The 15,921-nt window shown below is 40.8% G+C and overlaps 5 protein-coding genes across 5 annotated transcripts; 2 read left to right on the top strand and 3 right to left on the bottom strand.

The window, feature by feature from the left end:
- Positions 1 to 3,803: 3,803 nt before the first annotated feature.
- Positions 3,804 to 4,349, bottom strand: Aspvir_007005 (uncharacterized protein; the record flags this gene model as incomplete). Its single annotated transcript, XM_043270191.1, has 3 exons — positions 3,804 to 3,878; positions 3,935 to 4,057; positions 4,221 to 4,349. 3 exons carry the CDS (start codon positions 4,347 to 4,349, stop codon positions 3,804 to 3,806), a joined length of 327 nt encoding a protein of 108 aa, XP_043126126.1.
- A 3,101-nt stretch (positions 4,350 to 7,450) lies between these two features.
- On the top strand, positions 7,451 to 8,723 carry Aspvir_007006 (phosphatidylinositol-specific phospholipase C/glycerophosphodiester phosphodiesterase family protein; the record flags this gene model as incomplete). The annotated part of the gene is made up of 2 exons (XM_043270192.1): positions 7,451 to 7,716; positions 7,763 to 8,723. The coding sequence occupies 2 exons, from the start codon at positions 7,451 to 7,453 to the stop codon at positions 8,721 to 8,723; spliced, it is 1,227 nt and encodes a 408-aa protein (XP_043126127.1).
- Positions 8,724 to 8,932: 209 nt separating this feature from the next.
- On the bottom strand, positions 8,933 to 10,214 carry Aspvir_007007 (uncharacterized protein; the record flags this gene model as incomplete). The annotated part of the gene is made up of 2 exons (XM_043270193.1): positions 8,933 to 9,603; positions 9,656 to 10,214. The coding sequence occupies 2 exons, from the start codon at positions 10,212 to 10,214 to the stop codon at positions 8,933 to 8,935; spliced, it is 1,230 nt and encodes a 409-aa protein (XP_043126128.1).
- Positions 10,215 to 11,456: 1,242 nt separating this feature from the next.
- Aspvir_007008 (uncharacterized protein) lies at positions 11,457 to 11,945 on the top strand (the record flags this gene model as incomplete). The annotated part of the gene is made up of 2 exons (XM_043270194.1): positions 11,457 to 11,659; positions 11,720 to 11,945. The coding sequence occupies 2 exons, from the start codon at positions 11,457 to 11,459 to the stop codon at positions 11,943 to 11,945; spliced, it is 429 nt and encodes a 142-aa protein (XP_043126129.1).
- Positions 11,946 to 13,124: 1,179 nt separating this feature from the next.
- Positions 13,125 to 13,601, bottom strand: Aspvir_007009 (uncharacterized protein; the record flags this gene model as incomplete). The annotated part of the gene is made up of 1 exon (XM_043270195.1): positions 13,125 to 13,601. One exon carries the CDS (start codon positions 13,599 to 13,601, stop codon positions 13,125 to 13,127), a length of 477 nt encoding a protein of 158 aa, XP_043126130.1.
- Between the last annotated feature and the right edge of the window lie 2,320 nt (positions 13,602 to 15,921).

Consider the following 15,921-nt stretch of genomic DNA (forward strand, 5'->3'; position numbering starts at 1 on the left):
AATCCCATATTAATTTCCCATCCCATTCCTTCTAAAGGATTAGGGATCCCATCCCATCTAGATAAGAATGGGAAATCCCATGGGAATCCCAAAATGGGATGGGAAATTAATATGGGATACCCATTTCCCAATGGGAAGGGATTTCCCATGGGATTTCCCTTCCCTACGGCCAGCCTAACTTTATCTACTTTATTAATAACTTTCTCTTAGTTTATCTAGATATATATATCTAACTATATAAGAAATACTTATAACTTAGATTAACTTCTATTAAATAGTTCTAGTAATCTAATCTTAATAGACTTAGCTATAAATTAACCTTCTAATTAATAGATATACTCCTAGAGCTATTTAATCTAATCTCTTAGATCTTCTACTATAATCTAAGGCTATATAGCTGCTTGCTACTATGCTCTGGCCCTTCTAATATTTAAGCTAGTTAGGGTTTATAGTATATTTCCTGCTATAATATTTAATATTAAGAGTTAGTTAAACTGCCTAAAGTAATTTATACTAGGCTGGCCGTAGGGAAGGGAAATCCCATGGGAAATCCCTTCCCTTTGGGAAATGGGTATCCCATATTAATTTCCCATCCCATTTTGGGATTCCCATGGGAATTCCCATTCTTATCTAGTGGGATGGGACTCCCATATCCTATAGTAAATTTGGGATGGGAAACTAATATAGGACTCCCATATTAATTAGGGAATCCCATTTTTTTTAGGGATTGGGATGGGACTCCCATATATTAATATTAGAATGGGAAGGGAAATCCCAAACTCTAATTAAACCTTATTTTATAGGGAATATATACTATTTTTAGGGGTATATTAGCTATTTTGCCCCACTTTTACCCCATAAATTAAGGTTTAGGGATTCCCATCCCATTTCCCTTCCCATCCCTAAAGAATTAGGGATTCCCATGGGAATTCCTATTCTTATCTAGTGGGATGGGACTCCCATATCCTATAGTAAATTTGGGATGGGAAATTAATATGGGACTCCCATATTAATTAGGGAATCCCATTTATTTTAGGGATTGGTATGGGACTCCCATGGGAATTCCCTTCCCTTCCCAACGGCCAGCCTAATTTATACTATATAGTATTTAATTTATCACACCCTGGGATCTATCTCTGCTATTCTCTACTAGTTAACTACTTTAGGAATAGGGTGATATAGTCCCTAGACTATATCTAATACTTACCTAAGGCCTATCCTCTGTGGTAGCCTACTATATACTAACCTAGGTATATAGTGTTATATAATATAATAATCTAACCAGGATCTAATATAATCTAAAGGTATAATAATCTTACCTAAGATTAAGGATAATAAGAATAATAATAGTAGAGATAGAAGTAAGGCCTATTAAGGATATATCCTTAATAGTAAAAGAGTAACTAATAAATTAGATTAGTAAACTTATACTTAAGTAAGTTATTTTTATTAAATATAAAGAACTAAACTAAGATCTCTAAATATAGTAGTAATAAGTATCCTTATATAGTTCTTTAATTATAACTCCCTTTACTACTCCTAGAGTATCTCTAGAGTAGATTATAAAGTAGATTTAATACTCCTTATCTTAGTACTACTTATCCTTTAGGGTAGTAGTTATATAAGAGGCTAGGTCTCTTTCTAGTATGCTTAACACTCCTTTCTAGATTAATTAGTAAGTATTATTCCCTTCTCTTTCTACTTGTCATATCCACCCTGCACTAGTGCGGCTGTGTTGGTGTTGTAACAGGGAATAGCACCTAGGTACTGGTACTCCTTAATTATATGGCCTAAGGCTCTGTAATATAAGCATCTCCCTTTAGTTTAATAGTAAGACCTTTTAGCTTTATTAACCTATTTTGCATGGTGATGTTGGCAGGCTAAGGTTATAGTAGTTAGTTCCTAATTCATAGGGTCAGCTGTGCTTAGAATAGTTAGTGCTAGGGGTATAGGAGTAGAAGGTATATAGGTAGGATAACTATAGTTTATAGTAATTATATTTCTTTTATACTAGTTAAAGTAGTTTATTCCCCTTATATATAGGGCTTCTACTTAATTAGCTACCTACTATACTTAGTAGTAGTAATCTATAAAGGTCTCTTCCTTCCTAATACTAATAAGTACTCCCTCTACTTTATAGCTCAGGGCACTATCTAGGTAGTTCTTTTTTACTTTATTAGACTAAGAATGGCCTCCAGCTTCTATTAGTAGTTAATTAAGATCTACTAGTAATTTACTAAATAGGTGATTACCCTAATATAGGGTTCATAGTTCCTATAGGGCCTTCTTACTCTAGCCCTGGTTAAGGAATATATGTTAGAGGCACCCAGTAAGCCTTAAAGATATATATATGGAAGCCAGGCATGTTTGACCATAGGGGTCAAACATAGTAGGTCTTTTGCCTCAGTTGGGAACTCACGCAGCCTGGCGCGGCTTCTCACAGTATGTTTTTGCCTACTATGTTTGACCCCTATGGTCAAACATGCCTGGCTTCCATATATATATCTTTAAGCCTTACTGGGTGCCTCTAACAATATAAGATAAAGCTAGTTATATAAGCTATTTAATATCACTTATATTATAGTTAGGTCATTCCTATACTAATCTATCTAGGGAGCTAGGGCTGCAGCAGCATTCCCTTTAAGTACTAAATATATACTATATATATCTATAGTAGGAGCTAATTATAGCTTAGTTAAGCCTTAGTTTTACTTATAGCTTAGAGTAAAATATCTAGTATATAGCCTTATTAGTGCTATTATATATCTCTATATTAGGTAGAACTGGTTTCAGTCTCCTTACAGGGTCATCTATAGGGGTGGCAGCTAGTATAAATATAGTAGGGATTATCTAAGGAGTTAGTATTACTACTATATTAGTAGTAGTTACCTGTTATACTTTAATTTAGGCTATTTAATTAGTAATATTCTCTAGCTATCAGGCCATCTAGGCTATGAGGTTTATTTATATATCATTTTACTACAGAGGTTATTCTTTACTAGGTCTATCTAGGGATGTTAATATCTGTAATAATATATTATTATAACTTATACTATCTGTACTGTCTGTACTGTCTATACTATCTATATTATCTGGCTAGTTTAGCTGGTTTAGCTAGTTCAGCTGGTTCAGCTATCTCTCACTGGTTTATCTATTTATCTAGCTGGTTTAGCTGGTTTAGCTATCTCTTACTGGTTTGTCTGTTCTTCTGGCTGGTTTGGCTGGTTCTATCTAGTAGTAAGCAATTTCTAATGTCACAGGCTAGAAGCCTTGAAATCTATAACCTAGATTTAGATAGTAAGAAATTACTAAGGAGTTCTAACTAGGGCCGCAATAGCCAAATATAAAAAGGAGTATGTAAATAGTGGACAAGGTCATATGACTACTAGTGTCCTTACTGGACAAGAGTTTGTTGGTGCCTGGGGCAGATCGCGAGTGCCTAGTAGGCTCAAGCATTCAGCGGGCCCTGCCTGCTACAATACTCTTAATAATAAGTTTAAAGATATTTTACCTTAGGAGATTAAGAAGTATTATATATCTACTATAGTAGAAATTACCTTTACTCTAAGTTTATAATTTAAAATATATATACTAGAAGGATTTCTATAGTTAGATTAATAGTAAAAGTTAAAATTAAACTACTATTACAAATTATATATAATTTTATATGGTAGAGGCCTAGAGGGAATAGACTTTAAATTCAGGGTTTCTACTATAAATATAGTAAGGAATCCATCTAATTAGACTAATTTGATCTATCTCCTGCTGAGCCAGCCAATCAGATTAGGTGCACGGATTCCACGCTAAACTGATATTTCTTTGTAAGGGATAATGTTGACCGTCCGCTCCAATGTGTCCATAAACGGAGCAGAGCTAGGCTATGCGACGCAGTCAGCACCACTTGCTCTATTGATGATAAGACGAGGCAACTTACACCAACATAGGCAAGATAGATGAAGTTTAGTTGCGCCGTCCCATCGAGAACCTGGGGAATGTGCACGCTGAAGTCCTGATAAGGCGGCTGGTCGGATTCATGCTGCTTCGGGTCGAAGGGACCCTGATATAAAGGTAGATCGACTGCTGGGGTACACGGGGGATTGACGCAAGGAGATATACTAGATATACTGATCTGAATAGATTCATCCCGAGACCCTGTAGGGAAATTCTTGAAAACATGTACTCAGCTGCTATCCATATGTTGGAGGCCGTTAAAATCATACCGGTCTCTGAATCTGTACCGTAACCGTATTGCCAGCCTTCAACGTCTCCCCGTCAACGGGCTTAGTGACAACGACATTTTTGGCGGACGCAGTCGCCGCAAGAAATACAAGGAAGTAAGGGACCTTCATGACGGAAAGTATGAATTCCACAGAATCTGGTGTGCTGAAGCTAAAAGCGACAATGAATTTGTTGTTTCCTGCTAGATCAGTTTGAAGCGGACGGGTTGTTGATGGTTTTTATAGTCCCAGGTCATCAACTTTTCGTATACATCCAAGCATCGAATACGCAAAAGTAAACAGGAGATCATACAATGAGTCTCAGCATATCTCACAATTTGAGGCCTCCTGCAAAGCTAGGAGAACTTTCTTTGGCATTCGATCCAATCAGATTTTGTCATCTGCCAGTGAATGTCTCAAAGCACTTTATTTAAAACGTCCTTCGTCCCGCTGACATTAGGCCCCATAAGGTATATTTATTATAGCTGAGCTGGTACAGAAAGACAGCGAGAACATTCTGGCGATCAGGACATGATGGACTGACGAATGGGAGTGACCTCATGTTGTCGGATCTTCAGCACAGATTTCCCAATTGGGACACCTGCAGTGCAAGGTACTGAAATAATAATAATGGAGCGTTCGAATCCCGCCGGATCGAATCCTTATTCCTTTCATCTTTGCGGGCATGCAGTTCAGCAAGGTCTCAGAAAAGTTTGGCAAGGTCCTAAATTATCGCCAAGAGAAAGTTCATCTATATGGATCTCATTAAATTTAAGACCTTGTTAAACTTCTCTTAGCATGTTTTAAGACCTTATTAAACTTTTATTAGGTTTGTACTTAATACTAGTTTATAATCTATACCAGGTATAATATAGTAAAATCATCATATAGTAGGGATATCAAATCACCATATAATAGAGGTATTAATACTACTATACTTATATATATTTTGATTTAACTCCCTACTATACAGTAATTTGATATCCCTACTATATGATGATTTGAATCCCTACTAGGTATCTAATAATTTTACTATATTACACCTAGTCTATATATTATAAACTAGTATTAAATATAAACATAATAAAAAGTTTAATAAGATCTTAAAACATACCAAGAGAAAGTTTAACAAGGTCTTAAATTTGATGAGATCCATATAGATGAACTTTCTCTTGGTGATAATTTAAGACCTTGCCAAACTATGTCAGAAAAGTTTAATAAGGGCTTAAGGTTGCTCTACATCCTGAGACCTTGCTGAACTGTGACCCGCATCTGTTCTCCTGCCTCGTAGCCGATCAACCCGCTCTTATTATAGACAGACACTGTTCAGTAAATTGAGCTTCCTTTCCTGCAGAACTGAAGCCTTTTTGTGTGTTGACCATGCCCCATGCTAACGTATATCTACATATATATACCTGTCGAGTGTGTCCTCTACTGAGAAGAGCAGTTGAAACAACTTGTCATATTGGAAAACCACCATGGAGATGATGGAGTCCACTGAAACTGACCTTAAGTCATGAATATCAGGATGAGCTCTGAGATAGAAGATCGTTCAGTATGCTGGGCAAACCTTGCGCCATGGCGTTGACATGACCTCCTGACAGGTCTTAGGGCTCCCAGCACCTGATACGGATCTGTGAGATGATGGGCCCCGTCTTTCATTTATATATCCCTCTCCTTTGCTCGCACACTCTGGCTTTTTCTTTGGTTGCTTCTACAAAACATTTCAGGTATCTAGGATCGGTTAGTAATACGTTAGCTTATCGAGACGGCTCGATGTGAATTCTACTCCTGCTCGTCCTCCTACTATCTTTGAATATTGGAATGCCCTTTTAAGCATTGGACAAGCTTTAGCAGAAAGAAACCAGTGCCGAGGTTGCTTCGACAAACACAATGTCTCCTAAGTGCTTCTCCCGTTATCCTAAAATGAAGGACATAGCCCTACTTAGGACATCATGGTTGCAAGTCATGAAACTTGATAAGATGCGGCGCCAAGTCGCACTCATAGATTGATCGACTTGTTTTGGTTTCTGATCCAGGGACATTATTATATCTGAAACTATGTGAATAATGAGTAGCCACAAGTCTATCAGTCTCACATACTGGACTCAATAAACCACCCCTGAACTGACCTTGCCGAGCATGGTTGAATGAGGAGGTAGGACGAAATTCTCCTTATGAGTAGGAGGTGGAATGAGCCACAGTCGGTGAACATCCTCATAGGAGTCCCTCAGAATATGCTTTCTTACTGCGGCGAGTCCTTCGCCGACCTTTTGGAAGGTTAATAGCGCTAGCCCACCTTGAATACTGGGGACGCTTCCCTGAGGTCATCGCCCATTGCGAAATAGCTACAGTCTGCGAACATAAGGAGTACCTATCTGTCCGCGCTGTGAATAAATCCCCTGACTGTCAAAGTAGCCGTATTACCTGCACCTGAATCCAGGAGAGGAAGTTTAACATAGAACATTCTTGAGGACGACATCAGCCTCGATTTCCAGGTGGGATTAAACAACGGGCTTGACAGGACTGAAAGGACCTCAGAGAGCCCAATGTTGACAAGCAAGTTTGTCAACCTACTATCTCTTTTTTATTTTTTTGAGGCTATGATAAACAGCTTGACCTTCTTATGAAAGTGGTTATGCATCGCTTACAAATTGGGGAGGTGTGTTCTATAGAACCCCACTACGAAAACGGGCAATGATATTAGCAATGATATTGCCAGGCTAACAATTCTCCTACTTTGTCCCCACTGTACTATCTTGCGTGCTGGGATCTGAGTCCAAGGCAAACTCAAGCAACGTCTTCCAAAAATTTGTCAATCACAGGAGAGAGATGTCTGTATGGCTATTCCCATGTCAATCATCGTGTCTGCCTTGTTGATGCTATGTTTCAAAGTTGCTGGTTTCATCGACTGCGGCATCCGCCGCCACCAACAGCTTCAAGATGGACACTGGTATTTTGGCCCCTTGGCATGGTTATGGAGGCTGAGTCGCAACCATGCAATCCTCCAACTTTCGAAAAGCCAACATGTTGGTTGATTATTATCAGGATAGAGGATGGTTATTGGGAATTATTGTACCGTTTTGTGTCAGCCTTGGGAATTATGGGCGATTCAGGCACCTACATAATGCTTCGGCACTGGTCTTCATGTATCCATCTATTTCCATTGTCAAAACAGAACGAGTGTTAAAGAATCGTTTACTATATCTATTCCCTTTCTTTAGAAATAAATTATGGCTGCCCTACCTTTATTCTCCCGTCTCTCCTCGCGGCGCTCAGATTCGCTCAGTGACACTACTCCAACTGAACGACGGCTTTCTGATCTTTCCAACAAGTCTCTGCATACTTGCTACGAGCCCGACCAGAAGGCTCCCGGCCGTTGGGTTACAAGCTTTAAATCAAGTCTCAACCCTACAATCGTGGGCAAGAAGAAAGCCAGGAGGAATCGTGTCCTTGTTCTCATCGTGCTTATCCTTGCACTCGCTGGTATTGCTGTACTGTAAGTATCATCCTATAAGTAAAGCCAACTCTACTGACACTTTCAGGGTGTGGTTCTCACTTGTCCTCACATTGATCGATCGACTCACACCTACTGTCCCATCGAACGGATTGCAGAGAATCCTCAAGACATGGAAAGTCCCCGCAGACTCAGTCGCCGCACTATCTCCCTGGCCGGAAGACTTCAGTCAAGGCATAACACCGGTTCAATGCCACTCTCACAACGACTATTGGCGCTCAGTGCCTTTATACGAGGCGATCGCGGCAGGATGCACAGGGGTCGAAGCAGACATTTGGCTCGAGGGCAGCGATCTGCTCGTCGGTCATCGGAAGCGCTCTCTATCCCCTGATCGTACACTGAAGAGTCTCTATATCGACCTCTTGACAACAATCCTCTCCAACTTGAATGCCAATTCATCCACCAATAGCTCAGTAGGCATATTCGACGTCGACCCCACAACAAGTCTTACTCTCCTGATCGACATCAAAACGGACGGAAATGCCACCTGGCCGGTTCTCCTTAATCAGTTGGCTCCGTTACGCTCTGGAGGATGGCTATCCCACTGGAACGGGACGAACAAAACCCTTGTCCGTGGTCCTGTAACGGTCGTGGGCACCGGAAATACCTTGTTTGACTTGGTGGTGGCAGAGGAAGATCGCTATGTCTTCTTCGACGCCCCGCTAGACGAACTTGCTCAAAACTCCGCCTACACGTCAGAAAACAGCTACTATGCCAGCGTTTCAATGAAAAAGGCCGTCGGCGTTGTATGGCCCTGGGGTCCAACAGACAGCCAAAAACAGGCCATGCAGAAGATGATCAGCGCTGCCTCGGAAAGAGGTTTGCTCTCGCGGTTCTGGAGTATCCCCTCCTGGCCAGTCAGCCTGCGAATGAGGCTATGGCAATTTCTGGTTGATAGCGGCGTTGGCATGTTGAATGTCGATGATGTAGTTGAGGCGACGAGGTGGAACTGGGACTGGTGTATTGTGGCGGGGCTAGTACTGTGTTGATCTTTGGGGGCGGGTTATCATGTACAGATGCGATAAACCTATCAATTACATGCCAAGATGTTGGGTTTATAGTTCATGTTGGTTAATCTATACGACGAGACTCTAAGCCCCATTTGCTTATGATGCCTAGGTAGAGACGGAAGATAGTCATGACCATAATCAATTTTACACAAAGTGTTCTCGACTTTTGTATTGATATGAATATAACTTCAGCAACCATATTTGCCCATGATAGCTCTGAATGAAGGGTCCTGCAGAAGCTGTGTTGCGGTCAGACGTTTCTCTGGGCAGTAAGTAAATACTCTATTCATAACGGCGTGCACGAGTTCTCGCTCAATTTGATCAGCGTCTGGACGATAGTATGCAATTGTTGATGCAAGATCATGATTTGGATCGGGCTTTTTACACTGATCATACCAGGATTCAAGGCCTCCGGGGTGAGTGTAATGGCCCCTCCAACTTTCAGGGAGTGGACCTAAAGATCTGACAATACCGGATATTATTCCACCTTTAAGCCAGGTAGGAAATGGCGTATAGCCAAGATACAGCTCTGCGAAGATGACCATGTAACTCCACATGTCGCAGGCAAAACTGGGACCTTTCCTATGAAGTCGATCCGGTGAGCAAAATTGCATAGGCGGATAGCCGCGCGGAGTCTCAGGGTCGCCAAGTTGCATTGCCAGACCAAAGTCCCCGAGATAGAATTCCTCTGTGCGGAGATTGTCAGGGACCTTAATGGGACGAACAAGCTCTCCCTGCTTCCAGAGCTCGACATATGGTATGATTCGCTTTAGCGGCCGGCCGAGGGCCTCGTATTTGGCACTTCTGTTGAGATTGTGGAGAGGAACCATCCCCCACATACAGTTTCTCTCATTTAAATCTGGCGAATGTTCATTAGAATGCGGATCTGGTAGGAGGCAGAGTTCACTTACCGCGGTGTACGATACCCGCTTGATGTAAATTTTCCAAAGCCTCTAGCAGTTGCCGAGCAGCGGACATGCGAGTGGCCATGGACATATTTCTCAGGATAACAGGGTAAAGGCAAGGGCCCATCAAGGGAAACACTAGAACCCTATGATAACAATTGTTTCCAGGCAGTAGAAAGGTCGCCAAATACATCACAAGGTGAGAAGTATCCTGTACTTTCTGGACGATTTTGTCATGCATGCGGATTTCGGTTTCTCCCCATTCGCCCGAGGACATAACCTTGAGGGCTACATCCCTCTGGTCGTGGAGGTCATGGGCCATCCAGACAGTGGAGAAGCCCCCAGACCCGATCTTATGCTCTACCAGGTATCTCTCATTGAGCACTTCTCCGACACAAATAGGATAGAAGACATGTGAATTTTCCTTCATGTCGTACTTATGCCAGGGCTCAACGACCTCTTCGAGATCGAGTTCCTCGTCTTCATTGCTCACAAAGTCGCCAAAGTCTGCCGAGTCATCGTCCTTGTCCTTGGGGTATTGCGGTGCTGATGCCGTTACATCCATAACTGGCACGCAACTTCGGGGTGGCCCAATGCCAGCCATTCTTAACGACTATATATTGATGCCAGAGGGCGTAATGTTGGGTTGATCGGGGAACAAGGCAGGCGTGTTATGCGGGTTTTGGTGGCCACAAAGCAGAAGGCCACGCAAACAGTTACATGTAGGCGTGGGAAATATAGTGCATTGGAAAGACAGAGATACAAGAGAAGTTCTGTTCCAAAGTTACATTTGTACTCTTTAGTGCACTGGTATTAATGCTTTTATCAGAATCTGAAGCTGGGTGGGAAAAGTTGTTTGCGATATGAATTTTGTCAGGTGACCTTGGGCCTTGACGCCACCTTTGTCAACTTTAACGCGTCTCCCAACAATAATAATGGCAACCTACAAGGGTTTATCCTCGGCGCCTATTAGGACTTTACCGGTTTTCACATTCAAAACACCGAGCAAGGGTTGCCTTGCAGCCTTGTTACGAGGACACCCTGCTTACTATTATTAGGTAGTGTTTGATAATTTTCTCTAAGCGCCGAGGCGATTCTCTCTACTTACGCGTATTTCTGCCTCTTGATCCTTTTCAAGGTTAACCAATCAATTGGATGATAGGTTCCCAGGTTGACACAATCATCGATTGCTAAGGTAGCTAGCCGACAAGGGCGGACCAGGATGAAAATGTCTGCGCTCATGGACTCTGTATGGGGTCTCATCAAATCTTAAGACAAATGCTTCTAGACCGTGCTTGTGCTATTCACCAAGCACAATGAGCGGCAAGCAAAACCATCTCTAGGAACAGAAAAGCTGTCCTTTGCCAATAAACTGATTGCAACCTTAGTACATGGAACAGTAACAGACCAAAGTTAGCTGATTGAACAGGTTAGTGAGTGTGATTCTTTTCAGGCACTCCCCATGAGTCTTTGTATGCCTTCCTGCCTTTAGCTCCTAAAATAGACTACATGACCTGCCTACTACTAATGTAAGGAAGAGCAGCAGTGTTTAACCATAAGGCAGCATTACATTACCCTAGGTTAGTTCAATATATATGGAATATATAAAGTGCTTCATTCTTCCTATTATCTCAACCCCCTTCTTATCTCTCACATATTCTCTGATACCATTCACCACGAACAATTCAGTCCATACATCCCAGCTACTGTTCCCTTACGCTCCATTCCTGCCATCTTCCTTTGCCACTTGCCCTGCTGCTCTTGGAGACTATTCACTTCGGCTAGTCCATGACAAAAGTTCCTAACCATGTCTTTTCCCAATCGGCTCCCCACCGGTTCCTATGAGGGCACGATTGATGGAGTTACCATCAAATGGGGCCCCAACGCAATTACCCACCTGCCGGACGATGCTAAAGTGTTCAACGTGGATCAGGCCGCCTTGAAAGGTGCCACCGAGCATATTGCTCACGCGAGTGCCAAACGACTTGGGAAAACGGGAGTTCGCATCTTGTATGCCGTTACCCATGTTATAGGACCTATCATAAATCCAGTGCCCTAACCGTCCCGTAGGGGCTCATTTCATAACACGACAACCGTCACCGCAACCGGTGAAAAACAACCAGACCAGTGTCATTGCTCAGTTTCAATGACCCCAGGCCAAGCCAAAGTCCATATTTATGTTGATCTTGGCGATGAGGCGTCACTCAACAACATGAAAGTGCTAGGAGAAAGTGTAGTCCCTCCCGGCAAATCTACCCCAGACCCAAGCCTGTCCATTGGCACCTACCCTCAGTGAAAGCTGTGTTGGAATAGGAAGGCCCTGTTTCTATATATAGTTGTAATCATTCTTAGCTTTGTGCACTTTTATTACTATTCTATACGGAAATTTTGAATATTGTATGCCTATTGACAGATTTCATGTAGCAAGGCTGAGACCGTTCTATAGATTAAAAAGTATAAGAAATCCACTCTTTGCGCTCCACTAAAGGTCCGGATTCGCGCCATGCTAGGTATCTTGCGATAATGTTGGCCTTTTGTCCTTCTGGCAACTAGCTACCAAGAGCATATAGAGTTGCATTCGGTCCAGATCAGTTCAACTTCTTAGGCACCTGGGACTGAGCCTCTGCAGTTTTAGTTCGAGATTATAGAGCTCAAAACCCACCATGACATAGGGACCCAGTGCAATTCGGTGTGGGTTTCCCAGATAAAAGTGCTACTAGGCCAGGATCGGGAGCAGTCAGCGTTCGTATTACTAGAAGTGGCAGGATGAACCATGGGAATGCATCTATCATGCCTCCTTACCATACTGTCGAATCTTAAGTCTTGTGCAGAGGTGCTACAAACTAATTTAAGCTGCACTGTCATGTTATTTATTTTATCTGGGTAATACTACTGCTATTTGTGGATGCTCTCAATGATCGGACGAGGTACCCCGCCAGAGGAGAATTCGTTCCTCGACACCAGTCCGGTTCCGTTGGAAACGTCGGCGCTGCGACCGAGTTGTCTAAGAATTCCACCATCTCTCGACAAACCAGGACTTTGCCCTTCAAGCGTGGTAGCCATGGAGGAAGCTATGTTCCTGCTAAGGGCAAAGAGACACCGAGGGGTGGCTCATGACAACGACGGTAGCACACGGTGAAGCGCAAGCAGCTTTGCGTATGCGAGACTACTTATATTACGGGATGTTTCTGATTAAGCCTCCCTTATAAAGTATTCCTTTAGTTTAGCTGGGTGACCTGATGAAAAGAGCATGCGAACAACTACAATGATGTCAACTCAGGGACACACTTCCATACAACCAACCTCCGAATGGCACATGTCGAGCCCCGGAAGCATAAAGCAATTGCAGGGGTTGTAGGTGCCCTGCTTTACTGTTATAGCTCTGTGATGTGTTACTGTCACAGGTATTCATTTTCTATCTGTAAGAGATGCCTGCGAAAATTTGAAGCAGAGACCATGACATAAGAAGGAAAAACTATTTAAAAGTATCAACACGGACAAACTCCCCCTCATAGCTGAAAACTTCCACAGCGTCAACGTCGAATGTCAGACTGATGTCGCCTTTTTCATGTGCTGTAAAGAGGCCTGTCGAGTCCGACTGCAATGCCAGAGTAATTACGCCCACGACATCATCCTTCACCGAGAATTCCAACCGACTGTCTGTTGTAGAGAAATCCGTGTTGATCTGCGACATCTCCTCAGAGTTATAGAAGACTCTGGGAACTGGCGCAAGCTGGAAAATGGCGTTTGACTTGGCAACACCGCTCAGTGAAGTGCCTTTGGGAAAGTATGCGCCAAATATGACAGATTCCGATGCACTCTTGCCTGGCACAAGGATAATCTTCGCCGGGCTGGTCATGGACAGGAAAGTGCCTACCTGCCAAATATTTATGTCCCGAGAAGAATAAAGACTCTTCTGTGCTTCGATGGGAAAGTCTTGGGGCAAGATCATTGATATCTGACTTAAGAGGGGGAGATTCGTGATCGGACCCTCTGAAGGAGGCTGTGTTTTGATTGAAGAAGTGAACAGTTCCCTCAGCAGCATCTGTGAATCTCTAACTGATGATGGGGGCTTCTCAGACGGCAAGGGTTTGAACGAGTGTAGAGGCCCCAAGACTCGGGGCAGACCTAAGAAAAGGTTTTGCTAATCCGTGTCAGCATATAGTCTTTTTGTCAAACAGAGCAGTTTGATACGCACGAGTGACCTGTCAAATGCTTGGTCAAAAGTAGCGAATGATATGCTGGTAGAATCCGTGAGAGTTCGGTCTTGAAATGAAGCCAACAGGCAGTCAATCATCAATCAATCAAGATTCTATTAACCTGATGTAGCCTATCTATTGAAGTGATTAGCTATGCAGGCGCTTCGCCAATGAAGCAGGAATCTAGTATCTAAATACCTGAAGCCTATAAAGCCCATAAATGCAGAAAAGATATAAGAAATTAGTATATAGCTATATTAAAAGTAAAATTATAACTAAAGTAGCCTGCCACTCTGCTATATATCTCCCCTACACTACCTTATACATTAAATACCTATCCCACTTTATTCTATATAGTCAGTCCTTTTCATGTATTCCCATGCCTAGGAAGACCCTCCCTAGGTAGCTACTTAATCTATCTAACTATCATCTTCTATATCTATTCCTAAGCCTTATAATAGGCTTCTATATTCTTAGTCCTGTTTACCTACCTCTATATAGCAGAACTAGCTAAGCAGGCCTATTTAGTGCATGAATTTAGTAATATAGTAGATTACCTATAGGTTAGATATAAGTATATTATAGTCTAATAGTTTCCCCTAGAGTCCCTCTATATTATATAGCTTAGTAATCATCTTCCTATAGACTTTTATATATAGTAAATACTATAGGAGAATATACTTAGGGGTCTAGGACCCCTCTCTATAGCTATACTAATCTATATTATAGGCCTTAATCTTAAAAAGGAAGTATTATAGACTAATCTATATAGTCTATATTTAGATAATAATTAATATATATAGCTTTAGTAAACCTTTATATAAGCCTAGGTTCTTCTTATAGGGGGCCTTAATTAGCTACTATATTAGCTTAGCCCCTCTCTCTATCTCTCACTATTTCTTCTAGTATTACTAGATTTATTAGTAAATAGCTTACTTAGCTACTATAATAAGCTAGATAATTAGTTATTCTAGCCCTACTAAGCTTAATTAAACCTTACTACCTTATATAGCAGCCTCCTTTACTACCTTATCTATAGCCTTATTCCCTACTATATCTATATAGTGTAGCAGAGAAACATAGTGTTAGTTCTAGCTAATTACTCATGCCTATTTCAGGGCTTAACCCTTGAGGTAGATGACTAGGATGATAATAATATTATTACTAAAAGAAGAGGAATCTTCTTCCTACTATATTATTCTTTAGAGAAAGATTATAACTACTATTTAGAAAGGAATGAATTACTTTCTATTATAATATCTCTTCTATCTAGTTAAACTTATATCTAATCTAGATATAACCTAGTTTATAACTCCTAATTATAATAAAGCTTAATCTACTTTTTAGAGTGCTATATAATATCCCTTATATATTTAGTAATCTATGCAGGATATTCTTATAGTAGTAGTAGAGAGCTATCTAAAAGAAAGTTATAAGCTAAGTATTATAAAATATAGAAAGTTTATTTAACCCTAAGAGTTAGTTAACTAGATTAGGAGAAGAGGAAGTAGGAGTATCTAAATAGAAAGAGTAGAATAATATTAAAGTTTAAAAGTATATTAAAATAGATAAGTAAATATATAATTAGTCTAAGGAGGAGAGGTAAGAGAGTAAACCTAGCCTTATATTATAGAATAAGAGTATTAGAGGAGAGAGTAATAATAATAAGAATATTAATAGAGAATAGAGAAATTTAGTACTAAGAGATTATTAAGAAAGATAAATATAGAAATAATCTAGTAARRAAAAGAGAAGAGTAAGAAARRGTAATATTAYTTYTWRTARCTCTTTATAACTAACTTTAGGAATATTATAAAAGTTATTAAATTTCTTTAAAAAAATAATAGTTTCTACTACTAATATTTTAAACCCCTATTATAATATCTATTAATATAAAGAAGATACTTAAAGATCTTACCCTATTTAGAGAGAGCTTTATAACTTCTAGCTCTAGGGTCTCTATAGGTAATCTTAGATAAGATTAGTCTTCTAGAGATATAGTTAATCTAGAAGATAATAAAGTAGCTTATTAGAAGTACCTCTTATATACTAATATATCTATTTTTAGGATAG

Source organism: Aspergillus viridinutans, assembly GCF_018404265.1.
Source record: "Aspergillus viridinutans IFM 47045 DNA, scaffold_5, whole genome shotgun sequence".
Lineage (NCBI taxonomy): Eukaryota > Fungi > Ascomycota > Eurotiomycetes > Eurotiales > Aspergillaceae > Aspergillus > Aspergillus viridinutans.